This window comes from Spodoptera frugiperda, chromosome 25 (assembly GCF_023101765.2).
Source record: "Spodoptera frugiperda isolate SF20-4 chromosome 25, AGI-APGP_CSIRO_Sfru_2.0, whole genome shotgun sequence".
Lineage (NCBI taxonomy): Eukaryota > Metazoa > Arthropoda > Insecta > Lepidoptera > Noctuidae > Spodoptera > Spodoptera frugiperda.
This window is the reverse complement of record NC_064236.1, coordinates 6,083,197-6,101,067: the sequence shown is the minus strand read 5'-3', so window position 1 is coordinate 6,101,067 and position 17,871 is coordinate 6,083,197. Positions and strand designations below refer to the sequence as shown.

The 17,871-nt window shown below is 37.2% G+C and overlaps 2 protein-coding genes across 2 annotated transcripts; one reads left to right on the top strand and one right to left on the bottom strand.

The window, feature by feature from the left end:
* Positions 1-2,326: 2,326 nt before the first annotated feature.
* On the bottom strand, positions 2,327-6,368 carry LOC118269221 (surfeit locus protein 1). The gene is made up of 5 exons (XM_035584225.1): positions 6,059-6,368; positions 5,546-5,667; positions 4,582-4,779; positions 3,697-3,870; positions 2,327-3,098 (listed from the first exon to the last, which is right to left on the bottom strand). The coding sequence occupies exons 1-5, from the start codon at positions 6,254-6,256 to the stop codon at positions 2,882-2,884; spliced, it is 909 nt and encodes a 302-aa protein (XP_035440118.1). The 5' UTR covers positions 6,257-6,368; the 3' UTR covers positions 2,327-2,881.
* A 5,024-nt stretch (positions 6,369-11,392) lies between these two features.
* Positions 11,393-17,272, top strand: LOC118269211 (uncharacterized). The gene is made up of 8 exons (XM_035584211.2): positions 11,393-11,561; positions 12,651-12,765; positions 13,864-14,034; positions 14,146-14,443; positions 14,564-14,764; positions 14,841-15,006; positions 16,301-16,425; positions 16,740-17,272. The coding sequence occupies exons 1-8, from the start codon at positions 11,532-11,534 to the stop codon at positions 16,867-16,869; spliced, it is 1,236 nt and encodes a 411-aa protein (XP_035440104.2). The 5' UTR covers positions 11,393-11,531; the 3' UTR covers positions 16,870-17,272.
* The last annotated feature ends 599 nt before the right edge of the window (positions 17,273-17,871 follow it).

The window sequence follows — 17,871 nt, the reverse complement described above, 5'->3', positions numbered from 1 at the left end:
CAGCAACGTGTTGAGGTACGACTGAGCAATGGATCAACCTTGACCTCATCACTCACCCCCGTCAATAGAGGAGTTCCGCAGGGCTCAATACTGGGCCCCCTGATCTTCATTTTATATTGTGCTGACATCACAAACTCGCTAAAGCGATGTAGGTATCACATTTATGCTGATGATGTGCAAGTTTATATCTCGTTTGATCCTAGTGAACATCTAAACGCTCTGAGAGACCTGAACGAAGATCTTAACAGGATAGCAAATTGGGCAGAGGACAACGGTTTGGTACTTAACCCTACTAAAACTAAATACATGTTATTTGGAACAAAATGTCAAATAAGTGTCTTGCCGTCAACGTTAAACGCTGTGCTGATGGGTGAGTCGGTTGACCGAGTTAGTGAAGCACGTAATTTGGGTCTAACCATGGATGCAGAGTTGAGGTATGAGGCGCATGTGGCAAAGTCGGTGCGCACGTGTTTCTACCGGCTTAGAGTCCTTTATAAAATAAGGCCTTATTTGTCGGAGGAACTGCGTGTGCGGCTGGTTGAGTCACTTGTGCTTTCTAATCTTAGCTATGCTGACACAGTTTATGGTCCTCGATTGCTAGCACGAACGGAACGCCTGATCCAGAGAGTGCAAAACGCCTGCGCCAGATTCTGCTTCAAAATACCACCAAGAAGTCACGTCACTCCCTTTATCAACCAACACTCCATCCTTAAGATGAAGTCACGCCGCAAGTTGCACTTGGCTTGCCTACTCTTCGGAGTTATAAAGTACAAAGAACCGTCCTACTTGTACAATAAACTCAGCTGGATTGGTAGTAACAGACAACGCCCAGTAAGACAATGCTCACAGCAACTTTCCACGGAACCGCACAGTACTGCGGCCTTCAGAGGCAGTTTTAGGTACGCTGCTACTAAATGTTGGAACAATATTCCCCCGCCAATAAGAAATATCAAAACTTTTGGTACTTTTAGAATACACCTTCGAAAATTCCTAATTGAATCACAAAAAGAACTTGGTATGACGATCTCAAACACGTCCATAATATAGGGATAGCAGGTACCTGCCGTGATGGTGGTTTCATCGCCGAATTCCGGTTCACTTGTAGTCGGGGTCTGAAAGGAAAAAAAAAAAAAATGTAAGCGGTGTAACAACTCATTGTTAATCACTCTAAATATTTCATATTAAAACATAACACACACAGAACACAAAACACTCCTTATTAACACCTACCTTATTTCACCACACACAGCACTAATTACGCCTAGATGATATTCACTGTTCGGTCTGCTCGACGTCCGTACGTCATCGCAGGGATCCAGCAGAATACCAGCGTCAGGTATTGTACCTGACACATGCTGAGCTGGACTCCCATTCAGTGCAAACTATGACACACTGAACCGCGCCGTAATTTTTATTTTTATTTTTTTATTTTCTCCTTTTTCTTTGTGTTGCTTCTACCGTACTGTAAATTGTATAGTGTACCCACTTATTTTTTATTCTATTTTTTTTTGTGTCTGTCAAATTCTTTGTGTCTGTTATTGTTTGTACTGAATAAATGTTTTATCTATCTATCTATCTATCTACTTTTCATGGTACTGATAATGATGCAGTGGGTGTAACGTAGTATAATAAGTGCGTTACGTTATAGGAAGGTAAGGAGGTCGGTTGGTAAGGACTTTAGAATCTTAGTAGTATTAATCCAAAAAGCTCAAACGACTAAGGTCTAGGTACCACAAAGTAGTACGAATACTAATTATTTACGTATATGAATAGGAGATTGCCTCGTTTGTCGCAAGTGCGACTGCCGGACTAGGCGTCTCGCGTTCGATTCCCGGGTCGGGCATACTATTTACTGGGCCTTTTTCAGATAATTTCTCAGTAGTAACAGTCTGGAATTGTGCTCAGTATATGGTAATAGGCTGACCCCCTATTACATGGGACCATCTGTTTTTTATATTTCTATTGCATGGGACTTATAATACAAATGGTGAAAAGTGGGTGTACATTGTACAGTGGCATTAAGAGCTGTAATTTGTAAATGCACCTCTGTATACCCTTTCGGTGATAAAAAGCGTAACGTCAAGAGAAGATGCATCGTGTTATCGATTTCATTATATTATTATCGAACGAATCGATTTCATTATATTGTTGCCTGCAGAAGTTGTGGGCGATTATGTTCGGCGCTGATAGCTTCCAATACGATCTTAGAATAGTTTTCATAAAGAGATAGAGAGATACGAGACACTGACACTTACATCAAACTTAGTACCTATCAGATTCCGTTGACATCAAAACTGGGGAGGATTTATAAATGAAACTAAAGTGATACAACACAATAAAATATCTTTATTGATTCTCTAGTTAACAAATCACTAAACATTAAAAAATACTATTATACATTTCATCTAATTATATAAAATTACAGTTATGACAAATGACATAACATCGACAAAAACTTATGTTTTTTGTTGTACTATAACACTGGTTCGACTTGAATAATGTATTGTGAACTTCTTTTGTTACAATGCTTCCACGCGGTAAAAATGTTTATAAGATAATATTTAATCACAATGTTATTCAAGAATAAAAAGAAAATCAAATATTTATCAACATTTTTGAACAGCTGTGTTGGAAGGAGCACCCTTTTATCTGAACAACAACTGATTTTATTATGTACAAGAATACAGAAGTGGAGATATTGTTCTTATTGGTATATTTTTTATTTAAATGCATGTTTTCTATGATACACACTTCTATTACAGAATATTGCCCTCAGTTACAGCTACACAAGGATTTTTCCATGAACTGATACATAATTGCAAATCCAACTAATAACAAAGACAACTAAAAATGCATTTAACATACCTAAACATAATAATATTTACAGTAAAGGTAATTTCCTAATAAAACTTCGATGCCACATGAATGCTGTTGCTAATGATAATGAATACCAAGTCACAACATAAGAAAGATGCTCATTCCTTAAAGTCACTCTAGTTTGATTAGGGATAGGCCAGCCTTCTGGCGGATCTGGTATACCACGAGCATCCAGCCAAACGGGAGCAGTGCCCAGATACTCACTCATCTGCTCCAAGTCTCTGCAAAAGTGAAGATATTTGATTAGAGTCAAAATTAAACCAGGGAATAATTGAAAATGATCAAATAAAACTGAGAACAAATCTTAAACTGCAAAAGGAGCTTTACTCATTTGTTGGTTTTCGGTAGGACAAAACGCAGACAATCTATAAAGATACATCTATAAAGATATATGACACCCAGTGTTGCGTGCTCATAAAAATAATGAAGTTGACAGTAATTTTAGAGCGTGGATCGTAATATAGAAGTACGTTTGTACGACACTACTAGATACAGAAAGCATGGTTGACAGAAATGTCTATTCTCATAAAGTTCGCTCACGTTTCGCCGAAAACTTAATTTTTAGACAATATTTTCGTAGGGGTCTGGGTCTCTAGAAAGCAATGTTGATAGATAATTCTGTTCATAGATAGCATATGTTACATGAACTTCTGTCATAGAAACCACTTTTCCCAGAGGCCTTGGTTCACAGAGAGCGTCTTCTTTTTTGTAACTAGTAGTGTCTTACAAACATTCGTCTATAACGTCGTTCTTTATTATGTACCACGCTTAAAGTAACAATAATTTCCAAATTATCTGAGAAGAAAATGTGAATCTTACCTACAAAACCATGAGCCCTTTTCTGGATTGTTCTTTGGCATAAATGGTGCCCGTTTTTCCGTTAATCGCACAACGCCAACTATCTCAACATCTCCTTTCACCATAGATGGTTCTCGTTTTTCTTTAGGTCGTAGATTTTGGTGCACCCAGCCTCGGTTGATTAGTATTATTTCTCTGAGGACAACATTTAAAACTTATATGTAATATACATTACTAAGCAGTAATTATTTATAGGAATAGATTTATTGGCTGTTAAACTTATTCATGGACCAATAAAGGTACATCCTACATTAGTAAAGAAATTATAGTGTGGCGGTCTGGAGACTGGCCCAAAGTCGTAATCAACGAAATGCCAATGTAAAGGGAAAGAGGCACAGCAGGAGTGCAAAAATGATCGTAATATAAGCCTCCTGAGCATAGTTAGTAGGAAGGTTAGTTGTATGCCAAGATATTGATTGAAAGAGTGATAGATGTGACTGAGAATAAAATCTGGATCATGTCTTTTCTTTTAAGCCTTATCGAAACACCAAAAGGTATTCCGTGCCTTTATTGAATTAGAAAAAGCTTATGATAGAGTGGTGAGGGATGAAATATGGTCAACCCTATCCATATATTAAGAGGATAGCCACCTAATTCGGGCACATAAATCCTCATATAAGGACTAGAGTGCCTGTGTCACAATAAACGGGGCTGACATGGAGTGGTTTAATATAAATTGAGGTGTTAGAAATGGCTGTGTAGCATCTCCTTGGCTGTTCAACTTATTCATGGACAGCTGTTTGAATGATTTGAAGTTAGGTGAGTGTGGATTAAGAATAAATGACACCATGATCAAAACATTGTTGTACCTACATCTACATTTCAGTCACAAGTAAATAATCTTACCCTGTTTCAGTGATCTTGAATGGAGTAATTACCAACCATCCTTGATTCCGTTTAGGATCTGACACCAAGGAGCCTGTTCTTGGGAAAGGTGAATCTTGCTCAATCAATGCTCTTGGTCCAATAAGAATTTCTTTATCATGAAGAAATTGACCTTTGACTTTTACAGGCATGTATTCCATGTTGTCTAATTTCGAATAGCTGTAACATAAAGATCACAAATTAAAATACATGAGATCTTAAAAGCACAATGAATGATAATAATAGAGTTATCGCTATTGCAAATAGTGAGTAAAAAGTGCTTAATTGGGTGATGAATTTTTAAAAATCTCAGTATGTAACAGTTTGAAAGCAGCAAATAGAAAAGTCTGCTGATTGATCGGAGTAAGTAGATTGAACTAGGGTCATTGATCCAAAACATAATAAAATATATGCCTATCATTATCATCATCATATCAGCCACAATAATAAATGTACACTACTCAACATAGACCTACGATTTATACACCCACTTCTGCAATTCTGTCTAATATTAAGTTAAAATATAATGTAAGTTCAAAATAAGCAACGCACAGCTAGAAGTCTCTGATCTTTTTCAAACAATTTGCTACAGACTTGGACTTTCTCCTTTGTAATGGGTGCATGTATAAAATTTCACATATGCATGAGAAAAAACAAAGCAACAATTTTTTGATTATACAAAGAGTTACTCCATGCGGGCATTGAAACAACCAAATCAACAATCGATGTTGCATGGGAGCTAGTTGCCCAACCATCAACCAAATCAACTGTTTGCAGGCAATTTACTAAGGCACTACAGATTACTACAATTATCAGGCAAATGATGTTGAAAACTTAAAAATGGCAAGGTTTTAAATGGAAGCAACTAGTCAGAAATGATGTGAACTCAGTGAAGTATTTAGATTGACTATGTCTACTTAGACAATACATAAAACAAGATACTAACTCGCTGGGCATGGGTACAGGTGTCGCATTAGTTTTAGATTGCATCATGTCAATGAGCCCAAGTTTCCATTGAAGCCGGTACACTTGCCAGCAACCTAAGCCAAATGAGCCAACTGGAATCATCTATAATCAAAAAGCACAGCTGGTATCCTATTCTAATTTTAATTAAATTCAATCTGGTATTCAAATAATATTTCTGATAAATGTATGTTTGTTACTTGGTCATGAAAAAAAGATTTTATGCATAAAATAATAGTTGTGAATTGTGATGAAGTATGACAGTAAGGTCTATTTCAATTAGTATGGCTCATGAGACTGATCCTTAGTTTTATTATGTAATCTGTAATATTGGAAAAATTGTGAGCATTTCAAATATAAGTAAATCATTCAATCAAATACTTGTATTGGTAAAAATAATAATTTTAAATGAAAGTAGATATATGGTAAAATACTGTTTTGATCAGTGGGTTTGTTTTAGGGATGGTGCTTATAATACTTGTAATTAACTACATACCAATAATATCCATTTGAAAACCTGGCCGTGTTCTTTTTTAGGCCTAACTCTCTGCTGGGCCCGAAGAGCATTGGCCATTGTACTGTTAAATCGTATCATTGTATTCATTGTCCTAACCTTTACAGAAATATTTAAACTCTGGTAATTATTTACTAAATTATGTGTGCGCAGCACCATGTTCCTAACCATAGTAATCATCTTTGATTAATACTTTCTCAAACCACAATAATAAAAACAAAATCCTAGTTTCAGACTGGTGGAAGCAAAAGCAAGGTAAAATTTGACATTTAGCAATGTACCGCACCAAATGTCATTGTCATGAACATCTGACTGACATCCCGTGCTACGACTTGTCCCTGGCAAAAAATCTGTATATGTAGAACTGCATGTTTCGTGCAGGGACGTTAAAAATAGGTAGTGTTTAGTGTTTACAGGTTTCAATGATACAATAAATTATTTAATCAAGTAAATACAAGAGGATGGAGTTGGCCTCGACAATTTTGTCCAGCCGTAAATAATATTATTATTGTACTTTTCTTCTTATCTGTCTTTGTTTCATTAAAACAATACCGAAGTTGACTGCATGGTTGTCGTAGTGGCTCGGTAACTTACCGCTATGTGTCATGGGTTTGATTCTCGCATGAAAAGGTACTCTAGTACTAGGTACTGTTTCTGTGATTTACAAATTGTTGTACCGGGTTTGGATATAATTGTTTGTATTATATTTGTAAACGCACCCATGACATCGTCTATTCAACGATGATTCTTTTGTGGTGGCCCTTCTTCAAAGCCGCAACACAGGCAACGTCATCGTCACTAGTCTTTCCGTTTTTTATCAGATACATTTTGGAGAATGAACAGGGATATTGTACAATTTGATTTCACTAAGTCCTTTCCATTATCACACCATCAGACAACCAGCAAATTCTACCATTTTACTGCAAGCAAAAGGTCACCATCGCATCGCTAATCGTTTCTCTGAGGACAAGGCGGTCGGGTGGTCCTCACAAAGTTTTTGTTTTGTTTTTGTTCAAAGATTAGAACAGCCATAGTTAGATCTGCGCCTTATTTTCAAGCAATAGGCGATGAGCCTCACCTAACTATGAGGCTAATTTAGCCTTACTTACTAAATGACTACACCATGTAATGCTGGCTAAGGCAGCTTTATGGGTACCCTAAAACGAAGCTACCACCTACTGGACATCAGTGTATATCATCTCGTATAGTAATTTTACAAGTCTTCGTCAATCGTAGGTACCAGATAACCGATTGACCAGCAGATCAAGTAGTGATAGATTGTTAACACGTTTCGAAGGCTTCCCGGCTAAAGCAAACCTTAGAAAAGGAAGCGTGGCCTAACTTCAGCTGACCGCTTGGTATCACACCGTGTTGGTTGAAGTGGTAGGCATTGGTATAATATGGAGCGAGGTTAAACTGAAGCTCCAGACTGATTACGATGGAAGACCTTTGGAAGCGAGGAGATAAATCCAACAGCAGTTTTAAGCGCTAATTACGCCAACAGGCGGCGAGCGGCGAGCAGCGAGCAGTAGTCTGACCCAAGAGTGCGAACATTGTATGTTGCCAAAGCCAGACGTTGTCGGGGGTGGCCTCTTGACCATCTCCACTCCAGGGATTATTTTAGATAGACGGTTCCTGTAATACAATGGTGTGTAATATTAAGTAGGAGTCGCCTGAACTGTGAATGGAATGACTTCACTCACCTAACTGACTCGAAACCACCGCGTTCCTACACATCTCGAAACTCGAGCCGGAACACCCGCTACAGGTACAGTACACCCAGTTACCCCTGTAGACCGTCCACAGCTCCTGAGGGTAACCTCAGGAGCTGCGAGTTTCTAAGTAAACTACCTACTTAATGCCGGTTCCACCAACCTCTCCTAAATGTTACGCTAAGATAGGTGGTACCCCTTAGCTAAGATAGGTGGTTACCAAACTATAAGTGACACCCAACAGTAGGTACATGTAAGGGGTTACAGGTTTACTTTAGGTGAATTTAGGTACTTTGTATCACGTATGAAACTATTTATTAAAAATTGTTTGATTCCATAGTCGCGATTTAGCTTCCAGTTTATTTTTAACAGAAGATAAGTAGGTAATTGCTGTTATTTTCTTCCGAGTCCAATTCAAATTCACGTTTATTACTAATTCTTATAATTAAGATTTTACAGATAGTAAAGCGATTGGGTTTGTACTCATGGTATAGAATACATAGAACATTTGTCTAGAATAGGGTAGATGACTAATTTTTAATTAAATGTCCGTCTTACAAGACGGAAATATTAGACACGATTTTTTATTTTCTTATAGATACAAACATTTTCGAAGATATATTGATTTAAAATATCGCGTGACGTCACTTCTAGGTACGTTTTACATATAGAAATGACGTATTTGATCCCACTCCTAAACTTTGATTCGTTTTATAACTGAGTTATATTGTCATCTTATATAAATTAAAAAATACGTATCTAATATTTTTTCATTACCTACCTAACTGGCAGACGAAATACATTTTTATCATCATTCCAATTCCTTGGTTTGTCTAATTCCCACTAATTATTTCGTCTAGTACCTATTGCGAATTTTCATGGGTGGCGCCGATTGCTTACCAACAAGCGATCAATCAGCTCGTTTGACATAAAAAATAATTTGATAGCGTATTTCACTCAAAGCTAAATATAGGAGAAGTTTCGTATCGGAGACTTAGGTAGATTCACGTAGGGACGCTGAGCCAACGGAGTACATTCATCCCTACATATTTAATTTAATAAAAAAATAAATTATTATTTTGTAACTGAATAGTTAGTCATGGAACTATTTATTCAGTTTGTACTGAATGGAACTGCCGATGGAAAACCAATAACTTTGTGAGTTTTTTCGATCCTGATTACTGACACAAACAAAACAACTTAGGTAGGTATTCGTCGAAGAAAAAAAGTACCAATGTGTCTAGTATCTATATCTAGTTACTAATTACATAGTATCTAGATAAATTATTTACGTAATGTACAATAATATTAATAAAAGTATCGAACAATTTATAATAGGTACCTATATGTAACTAATAGATCGTACGCAAACGACAGAGGTTAAATAATTTTACACAGGTGTTACGAAGAATGAAATGTCTGTTTTACGATTATATACGAAAAATACAAATCTATGTGGCACTCGCGTTGGCACAGTTAGTAGACACGTAGCGACACAAGACTTTTGTAGATAACACTCCAGTGATGACGGGAGTCGATAAAATATTGTATCGATTGTACCTACCTACGCAAGCCGCGATTACGTAGTTGCTATAAGCATAATTCTAGTTTTACTTTAATTTGGTCATTCACCTTTACAATATGCTAATGAACAGTAACTATAGCCTGTTTTTCTAAACATTTTATGTATGTTATCATCGATTTTGATCTTATGTAGGTAATAACTATGCACCTAGATTATGTTAAGTCGTTCTTTTTTCCTTACGAATTTGGAGGGGATTTCCACCACTGTTTGGCATCGTACATTCAAACTTAAACAGGGTATCATTTTGTCACATCATTGACTTGGTTGGCACCATTCTAAAAAACCAGATTCAGAAAACAAAATTAAAAATAAAACCTTATAAGCCATACATATATAGGTATGTAAGTAAATTACTTAGTGTTGCCCAAATGCAAGAACAAGACGAGACTTAGCCAGTCTTGGTCTTGGTCTTGCGCCAATACACCTGGTCTTGGTCTTGGTCTTGGTCTTGCGCTCCCAGTCTTGGTCTTGGTCTTGGTCTTGCAGCAAGAGTCTTGCAAGTCTTGCAATTACCTATTAGTCTATTACTATTTATTAAAGTTTACTTTAAATCTTAGAAAAACGTATTAGAATTGGGACATTGTGAGCTTGAATTAACATAGCCATAGTAAAGATCAAGCAGATTAATAAATAACTGAAGATTTGATAAGAAATTCGAAAAATCAACTGACCTATATGTCGTTTTCCATGGAAGTAACTGTTTCTTAATAAACATTTATGATTTATAAGCTTACATTTGCTAAAACATGTAAAAAAACCATATAAGTAATCAATATTATAATATATACTTACTAGAATGAATTAATATGACATCTACTACCTATCCTTACCATTTTATCCTAATCATAATACTACTTGCGTGATCAGTATAATGTATTCATTTTCATTCTAAGCACTCTGAAACTTATTTATTCTTTGGAACACCTGTAGGTACTCTTAAAATTCGAAATTATTTTGTATGAGTATACCTACGCCCTATGGCGGCAATCAAATAGTGTCAAATGTTATGATTTCGGCGTGGCGGCAACGATCGTTTTAGATTTCAAAAGAAGCCGCCGGCGCGTGTATCATAACCATGTACGTACTTCCGAAAAGCGGCAAATTTCTTTGAGAAGTAAGTACAAAACCTTTGATGCCGTATTATCAGAGTGCCGATGGTTAAAACATAATGCGACTGCACGGTTGGTGCGGTGGCTGGGCAACTGGCTGCCGCGCAACGGGTAGCGGGTTCGATTCCCGCACGGAGCAACTCTTTGTGTGATCCACAAATTGCTGTTTCGGGTCTGGGTGTTATGTGCATGTGAACTTGTATGTTTGTAAACGCACCCACGACACAGGAGAAAATCCTAATGTGGGGCAACGTTTTTTAAAAAAAGAAAAAACAAAAAAAAACTATGCATGCACTCGGTTTGATTTTAATAGATATTTTTTTATTCGCTATGTTTATAGTATTAGTCGTAATGCGCATAGGTCCAGTTTTTCATATTCTTTGATACAGTTTTTTGCGTCTCATAGAATTCCTAAGCGTACCTACCTATACACCGAACTGTTACACCTAACTACTTAGTGAAATAGCGCGAAGTCCCAGCTGCAAGACGCAAGAGTCTTGCAGGCTATGTCTTGTTCTTGCTCAAGTCTTGCACGGTCAGTCTTGGTCTTGGTCTTGCTAAAAATACGCGGTCTTGTTCTTGGTCTTGGTCTTGCAAAAACGCAAGAACAAGACCAAGACTGCAAGACCAAGACTGAATTTGGGCAACACTAAATTTAGTGATAGGTTATAATGTTACCCACCCACTAACAGCCCAAGACTGGGTTTGATTCCCGAGTCCGGGTTTGTGGCCAATGTACGAAAATGGGCTTACCTTCTATGGGATCATGGACTTAATATATTTTTGTTCATATGTATGTGACTGATAAATACATAACTGATGTGATAAGTGGATGTTCCATAATACCTAAGTACCTACGTGTGAAATTACAAGATCATATTTCTTACTCGACCGGCCGATCGATTATAAAAATTATTACCTGTTATCGACACAGCTCCTCACTGAAATGGCCTGTCTTCAACATAGTGTATACTCTATGGTTCCAAATCATTTTTAGTGTTAATCATTGTGTCGGTAGTGCTCAGAAACGGCGCACGCGCATTTTCGACATGGCGAACGCAGCCGGCGGCAGCGAAACGGTGAATTTATTATTATATTTACTAATGTTACGATATTTTTATATCTACGGACTTATCTATCTGTCCAAAAGCGACGATTTTTGCTATGCGATTGTTTACTTTATCAATTTTTTTGTTACATTTATCGCTAAAATATAGTGGCTATATTTACCGGCATTTTTAGTAACATTTTCTTATGTTTTATTCGGTATAAAGCGTTGTATTCGTCTAGGCAACAATTGTCGCGCAACGTGAGGCACTTATCATGTTCGGGCGCGTTGCACAACGTTGCCAGCTGGCATGCAACATGTCGCGCGGGCAACATGCGGTGACAGGAACCGAGAGTCGAGTGGAGAAGCCAAGCGGCTTCGTTGGCATTTTGTATTGTTTTCAAAGTAAAAAACGTCGTCCTGCAGCCGTAACGTGGCAGTGTCGTTATTGTGTGCCATGATGACCTTAACATTCGTTTTTCTGTCAACAAGACGGTATCTTGTGCCGATGAACGTGTGCAGCGAAACCTTTTTTTCGGAGCACACTTGTAAACGAGCAACTTTTTGAGATGTTGCCAGTGGATAGGATGAGACCTAACATTACAAAACTGTCTTGTCCTATCCTAGTAGATACGTCATGCATTCCTAAATGCTTTAAAGTCGGTGATGCTCTGGGTTGGGTCGCTCCATTCCCTACAAAATGCATGATTGGACCGATTGCTGATCCACAAGTCATGCTCGTGAACGGGTGTCTTCTGCTGGAGCAGGCACCGTGCTGGTCCAGGAGGGCCAGTGTAATATATGTAACGCAATAGGATATATATTGTATACAGGTGTATTATTAAGTGCTTTGTATAATAATATTAGTGGCTAGTGTAGCATGGAATATGTAAAATATGTTTTATTGACTATAAAACTTTAATCAATGTATGACAAGGGCACGGACTCGAGTCCGTGGAAAACCATCTTCATAAAATATATATAAAAAAAAACTAAGAACATATTGATGCTTTGTATCTAACAGCTGCTTAGCTGTAGGTACTACGATATTAAATATATATATTTTCGTCACATACGTATAAGGGAAGTGGTGATAACGGTAAAGTATTGCTGTCCGCAGTGGCTCCAGTGGCTGGTGCAGACCAATGACGCCAAACAGTTGTGGGAGGCGCAACCCACGTACATACTCTCACAGGCCGTCTACATATTAGCTGGAATCGTCACTCTTATACATGGTAAGTGATATTTTTACAAGCTGGTATTTCACTTGCAATGTACGTATGTTTTAAACGGTGTTTTCATTGTTGTATCTACTGTAGATCCTGGTTTACAGGAGTTGCAGCAGTGTGGGAGGTAGTAGCGGGCTTGTCCCATAAAAAAATATTTTAAACTCAATTTGTTTATGCCCTGAGACCCTCAGATAACATTATATCTTCGCTAATGCGTCATATATACGGTAGTCGGTATTATATTATAAATTTATAAAGTAGCTAAAAGGTATTCGTTTCCGTTACAGTTTAATAAATAAGAGTGAACGATAGCGTAGCGACTGCAACAAATGCAAACGTTTAGTAGAACGTACATAATATGTAATGTAGGTACTATTATAGTGAATTCAATTACTCGAGCAACTGCAGGCTTAGTTACCGCATGTCGCATGACCAATGTCGAATATCGACTTACCTACCTACGTAAAAGTTATTATTTGTAGGTATAACATGTTCTTAATTTCTTATAACACATGATCTCATTCATATAGCTAAGAAGTAAATAATTAATCGGTCAATTAAGATACTCAATACATAAAGAAAAAGTTGTAAGTAGTAGTTACTTTATAGGTATATATGTTACATAGGTTATGTCTAACGAATAATGTCGACAGCTAAGGCGAATATGCCGATTGTTTAGGTGTTGGTAGAATGGAATTACATATTTTTTTGTTAACAAAAAGCTAAGTATATTCGCAATGTCAAGTCTCGGATTCTATAAACAGGTCCGACCTCTAATCTATATCATTTATACTTTAACATGTCCTAACTGACTGACTAATAACATCGTCGAACGCGAACTATCAAAAGCACAAACATTAAATTCGGCATATTCAGAATACTCACTTTAAGTCGTCGTAACGTCACGCCTTTTAACCTCAAAGGGGTAGGCAGATACAGACATTATGAGTTTACGATATGTAATGCCTAACAAACAAACATACAATACACCCATCCTCACAAACTTTCTCGTTTCTAATATGAATAGGATAGATTCATTCAGTTACAGCATGACTAAATCGAGAGTAAGTATTTATGTGATACTGAGTAGAAATATGTTTGCAGCTTTCAGTAAAGGCGGGAGATGGCCGTACTTCTGGTTGGGTACGATCCTGCACGGTCTCTTCACCGACAACTTCTGGCATTTTGCTCTGCCAGAGTATGATAACTTCTGGCACTCTCAGACACCCATCATCTTCTTGGGAGCCAGACTACCTCTTCATATAATACTTTTGTGTAAGTTCTGGATGTAATAAAAAAATATAATGTATTGATCAAATAATTAAGGTTTGTTTTGTCTGCGATTGATTCTTAAAATAATCCTCTACTCAATGAAATACATTTCAGATCCCGCATTTATTTACCACGCCGCCTACGCGATCTCCAGATTGAATCTCCCAAAGTACAGTGAGCCTTTCGCAGTGGGTCTTGTAACAGTTCTGGTGGACATTCCTTATGATATTGTGGCCGTCAAGTTTGTCCACTGGACGTGGCATGACACCGACCCCAACATCTATGACCGCCACTACTGGGTGCCCTGGAACTCTTACTACTTCCACGCTACCTTTGCCGCTAGTTTCTTCTACTTCTTCCATGTGAGCAGATCTTGGTTCGCACCGAAAGTCACGCAGTGGGATGCAGCTGAGTAAGATATTAAAGCTATTAAAATCATATCACGTAAAATAATTGTGTGTCATATTAATCACTTATGTAATATTTAGCTATATAGTTGAAAGAAGTATTCTAACTTTGCATATTTTTTTAGCAAAAAGGCTGAATGGAAGTCCCTGTTGATCTCGTCTCTGCTGGGCATGCCTGGAGGCGTGCTCATGTTCATTCCTATCTACCATCCGCTGCACGACGTTTTCAAGATCCACTCAGAAGTGACCTTCTTCCTGCTGTTCTCCATCTTCGCCGTGATCGTTCTGTCTGGACTCTTGAGTGACAGGCAGAAGTGTAACAAGAAGTATGTTTTATTCTTTTTATATTAAGATAATGAACTTGAGTTACATAGTTAAACAAAAAAATGTTTTTATTTTCAGGTTGACAACAACCGACTACGTGCTGATGTTGCAGCTGGCGATCCACTACCTGCTGTACTTGGCCTTCACCATATTCTTCAACCCTGAACAGGAGCGGTCCCTTGGACTGCACGAGCCGGTGGGACCGTGCAATGAAGTCGCAACCCTCACGACACCATTCGGACAAGTATGTATTTTTTTAATTGAAGATAAATGTTAGAAATGTCGTGTAAGGAATTGATATTAGTTTTAAGGTATTATTATATTTTTATTAGTTTTTTTTTTTAGAATGTTAGTTATAATTTGTCTACGCTATTGCATTAGGATAAGTTCCTGTAATAATAATCGTAAGTTGATAATAATAAATAAATAAATATTGTAACTATAATAACGCACTAGTGAATATTAGTCCATCTACCCCCATAACAAATGTTATAATGGAGTTATACTTGGTTTTGGTTTAAGTTACCTTTGGACAGTAAAAATAGAAATTTTCTGGTCTCGATACTTTCTTAAATAGAATCGCTCATATAATATATTTATAGATAATACATTTTTTAAATATTTTAGATAGCTATAAAACTAAGAATTGTGTGTGTTTCCATGCATTTCCATCATTAGTTATCATACTAAATCGTCGTGATTAAGATAAAACTTGTGAGGATTCATTAGCACACATAGCTAATTAACACCTGTTATACGGCGTATCATCGATTACAGCTGATGTTGATAAGTCCATATCGTTTGCTATCAGAAGTATCATATTCAAATAATGGATGAATGTTCACCAAGCTTGGTATTAGTAATACATAATACACCTAAGCCAATACAACACAATCAATCTTACACAGGAGTGTAAAACTATAATTTTAACTGATGTAAACTAAAATTTACAATGGCAGTTGGCATGATTATAGTTTAAAGATTATTAAGAACTAGCTGCTTCCGCGCGGTTTCACCCGCTCTGCTCGGCTCCTATTAGTCATAGCGTGATGTTTTATAGCCTATAGCCTTCCTCAATAAATGGACTATCCAACACAAAAACAATTATTCAAATCGGACCAGTAGTTCCGGAGATTAGTGCGTTCAAACAAACAAACAAACAAACTCTTCAGCTTTATAATATTAGTATAGATTATCATTAGAATACGGTTAAAAAACAAGCATTAAACTCGTTCTTCTTTTTTAATTTTATTTGAAATCCTGCTCCTTATTGTAGTAAATAAATACATTGCTCGTAATATGTAACGACGTTTAAAAAAATTGTTTACAGTTGTTGATAAGACATGCTACCCAGTAGAGTACAAACATACAAATATACATATGAATACATATAAATGATTACTGCCATGTATCGTGTAGCTGGTTTCGATCCCGACGCGGAGCGACTCTGTGTGAACCAAAAATTGTTGTTTCCTGACAGATCTGACAAACCCCAAGTTTTTTTTAATAAATAACTAATGCAATTTTGTGGTTTCCAGGTGTTGGAGAAACGCAAGTACTTCTGTCCTAAGGACTACAACGAAGATTATTTCGACTTCCATTGCGCCAAGGAGCTGCCGCGCAACGGAGCCACCTGGTACCTCATCTGCGGAACACCCTTTGAGTGAGTGCTGCTTACAAATACGTACTTTGATTATTATCATCAGACGCAATAATTTCATAAAAGAAGCACTTCTTTTATATGCACTTCTGTGGCATCTAAGTTGCTTAATTAGTTAAGGTCAAAGTGTTATAATTATTAGTACTAGTTACTTGCCATTAATAGTGTGATATTTTATCCCTTATACAACACAAATATTTTTCCATTTGAACCTGTAGTTTTGAAGATTATCGCGTGTACATTTTTGGGCTTATTCGTTCGAATATTTTACCTAATCTTGTGAAACAAAAAATTTATATAACTAAATGTTATTTCAGAAACCGCGCTGAATACATAACTGTGTTGTCTACGATACTGGTGGTAGCCGCCGGTGTGTTCTACGGCCTCTACTTCAAGACTGGTGGAGGTACTCCAGAAGTCACCCCCAAGAAACTGAAGAAGAAGTAGGTTAATGTAATATTCTAAAGGATAACGAATAAGGCTGCCATCAGTACACTGCAACAACCGCACTAAGTCCATTTATTCATTCCATTAACAGCATTTGTAATGAAAATAAATATAAATAGTTAATCTAAATGAATTTGTGATAGTATCTAAAGAAACTTTCTCTTTTCATAATTCTTAACAAAAATTATATCCAGTTGAAATTTGTTATGTCCCACTTTATGCTGTTGTGTTGTCTAAGATAATTATTAATTTATTGACTATACTTACTTGACTTTCTACCTACTAATTTCTAATTGCAGTGTGTGCGTGTAAATTATTTTTGTATTGTTTGCCTAATTAATTAAATCCTCTAAGTTTTTGTTAATACGAGTGTTAACAATAATAATAAAAATATATTTTCCAAAACTTTTATGTTTTCTTAACTTTTAGAATTGATTCCAATAATTCTATTAACATAGCTCTAGATTAGCATATAGTACGTAGCTTGTAGCGCATTGTACGCAGCTCGTAGCGCATAAATCGTAACACGTAGCTCGGAGCGCGTAGCACGTAGCTCGTAGATCATTCACGCAGCGCGTAGCTCATAGCACGTAGTACGTAGCTCGTAGAACATTTACGCATCGCGTAGCTAGTAGTGCGTAGCTCGTACAACGTGCACGCAGCGCGTAGCTAGTTGTGCGTAGCTCGTAGCACGTAGTACGTAGCTCGTAGGGCCTAGAGCGTAGTTGGTAGCGTCTACTACATATATCGTAGCTCGGAGCACGTAGCGCAAAGTACGCAGCTCGTAGAAGGTGGACGAAGCGCGTAGCTAGTAGTGCGTAGTTCGTAACACGTTAGTTCGTAGGGCAGGGAGCGTAGTTCGTAGTGCCTACTACATATATCGTAGCTCGTAAGTACGCAATACGGCAATGGCACGCATTTATAATAAGGCGCTGATGGCGCTCAAAGGCGTAATGATAACATTATTTTAACATTTGAATCTCAGATTTTTCAAATAAACTG

Bases quoted from the DNA above. Each gene is read 5' to 3' on its own strand.
- LOC118269211 (XM_035584211.2), top strand. From the start codon at position 11,532: ATGGCGAACGCAGCCGGCGGCAGCGAAACG. The intron at 14,765-14,840 runs GTATGTTTTATT...TTTTATTTTCAG, and splicing joins AGGCAGAAGTGTAACAAGAA to GTTGACAACAACCGACTACG. The intron at 15,007-16,300 runs GTATGTATTTTT...TGTGGTTTCCAG, and splicing joins TCACGACACCATTCGGACAA to GTGTTGGAGAAACGCAAGTA.
- LOC118269221 (XM_035584225.1), bottom strand. From the start codon at position 6,256: ATGATTACTATGGTTAGGAACATGGTGCTGCGCACACATAATTTAGTA. The intron at 4,780-5,545 runs GTTAGTATCTTG...TTTATGTTACAG, and splicing joins CCTGTACCCATGCCCAGCGA to CTATTCGAAATTAGACAACA. The intron at 3,871-4,581 runs GTAAGATTATTT...TGTTGTCCTCAG, and splicing joins TTCAAGATCACTGAAACAGG to AGAAATAATACTAATCAACC.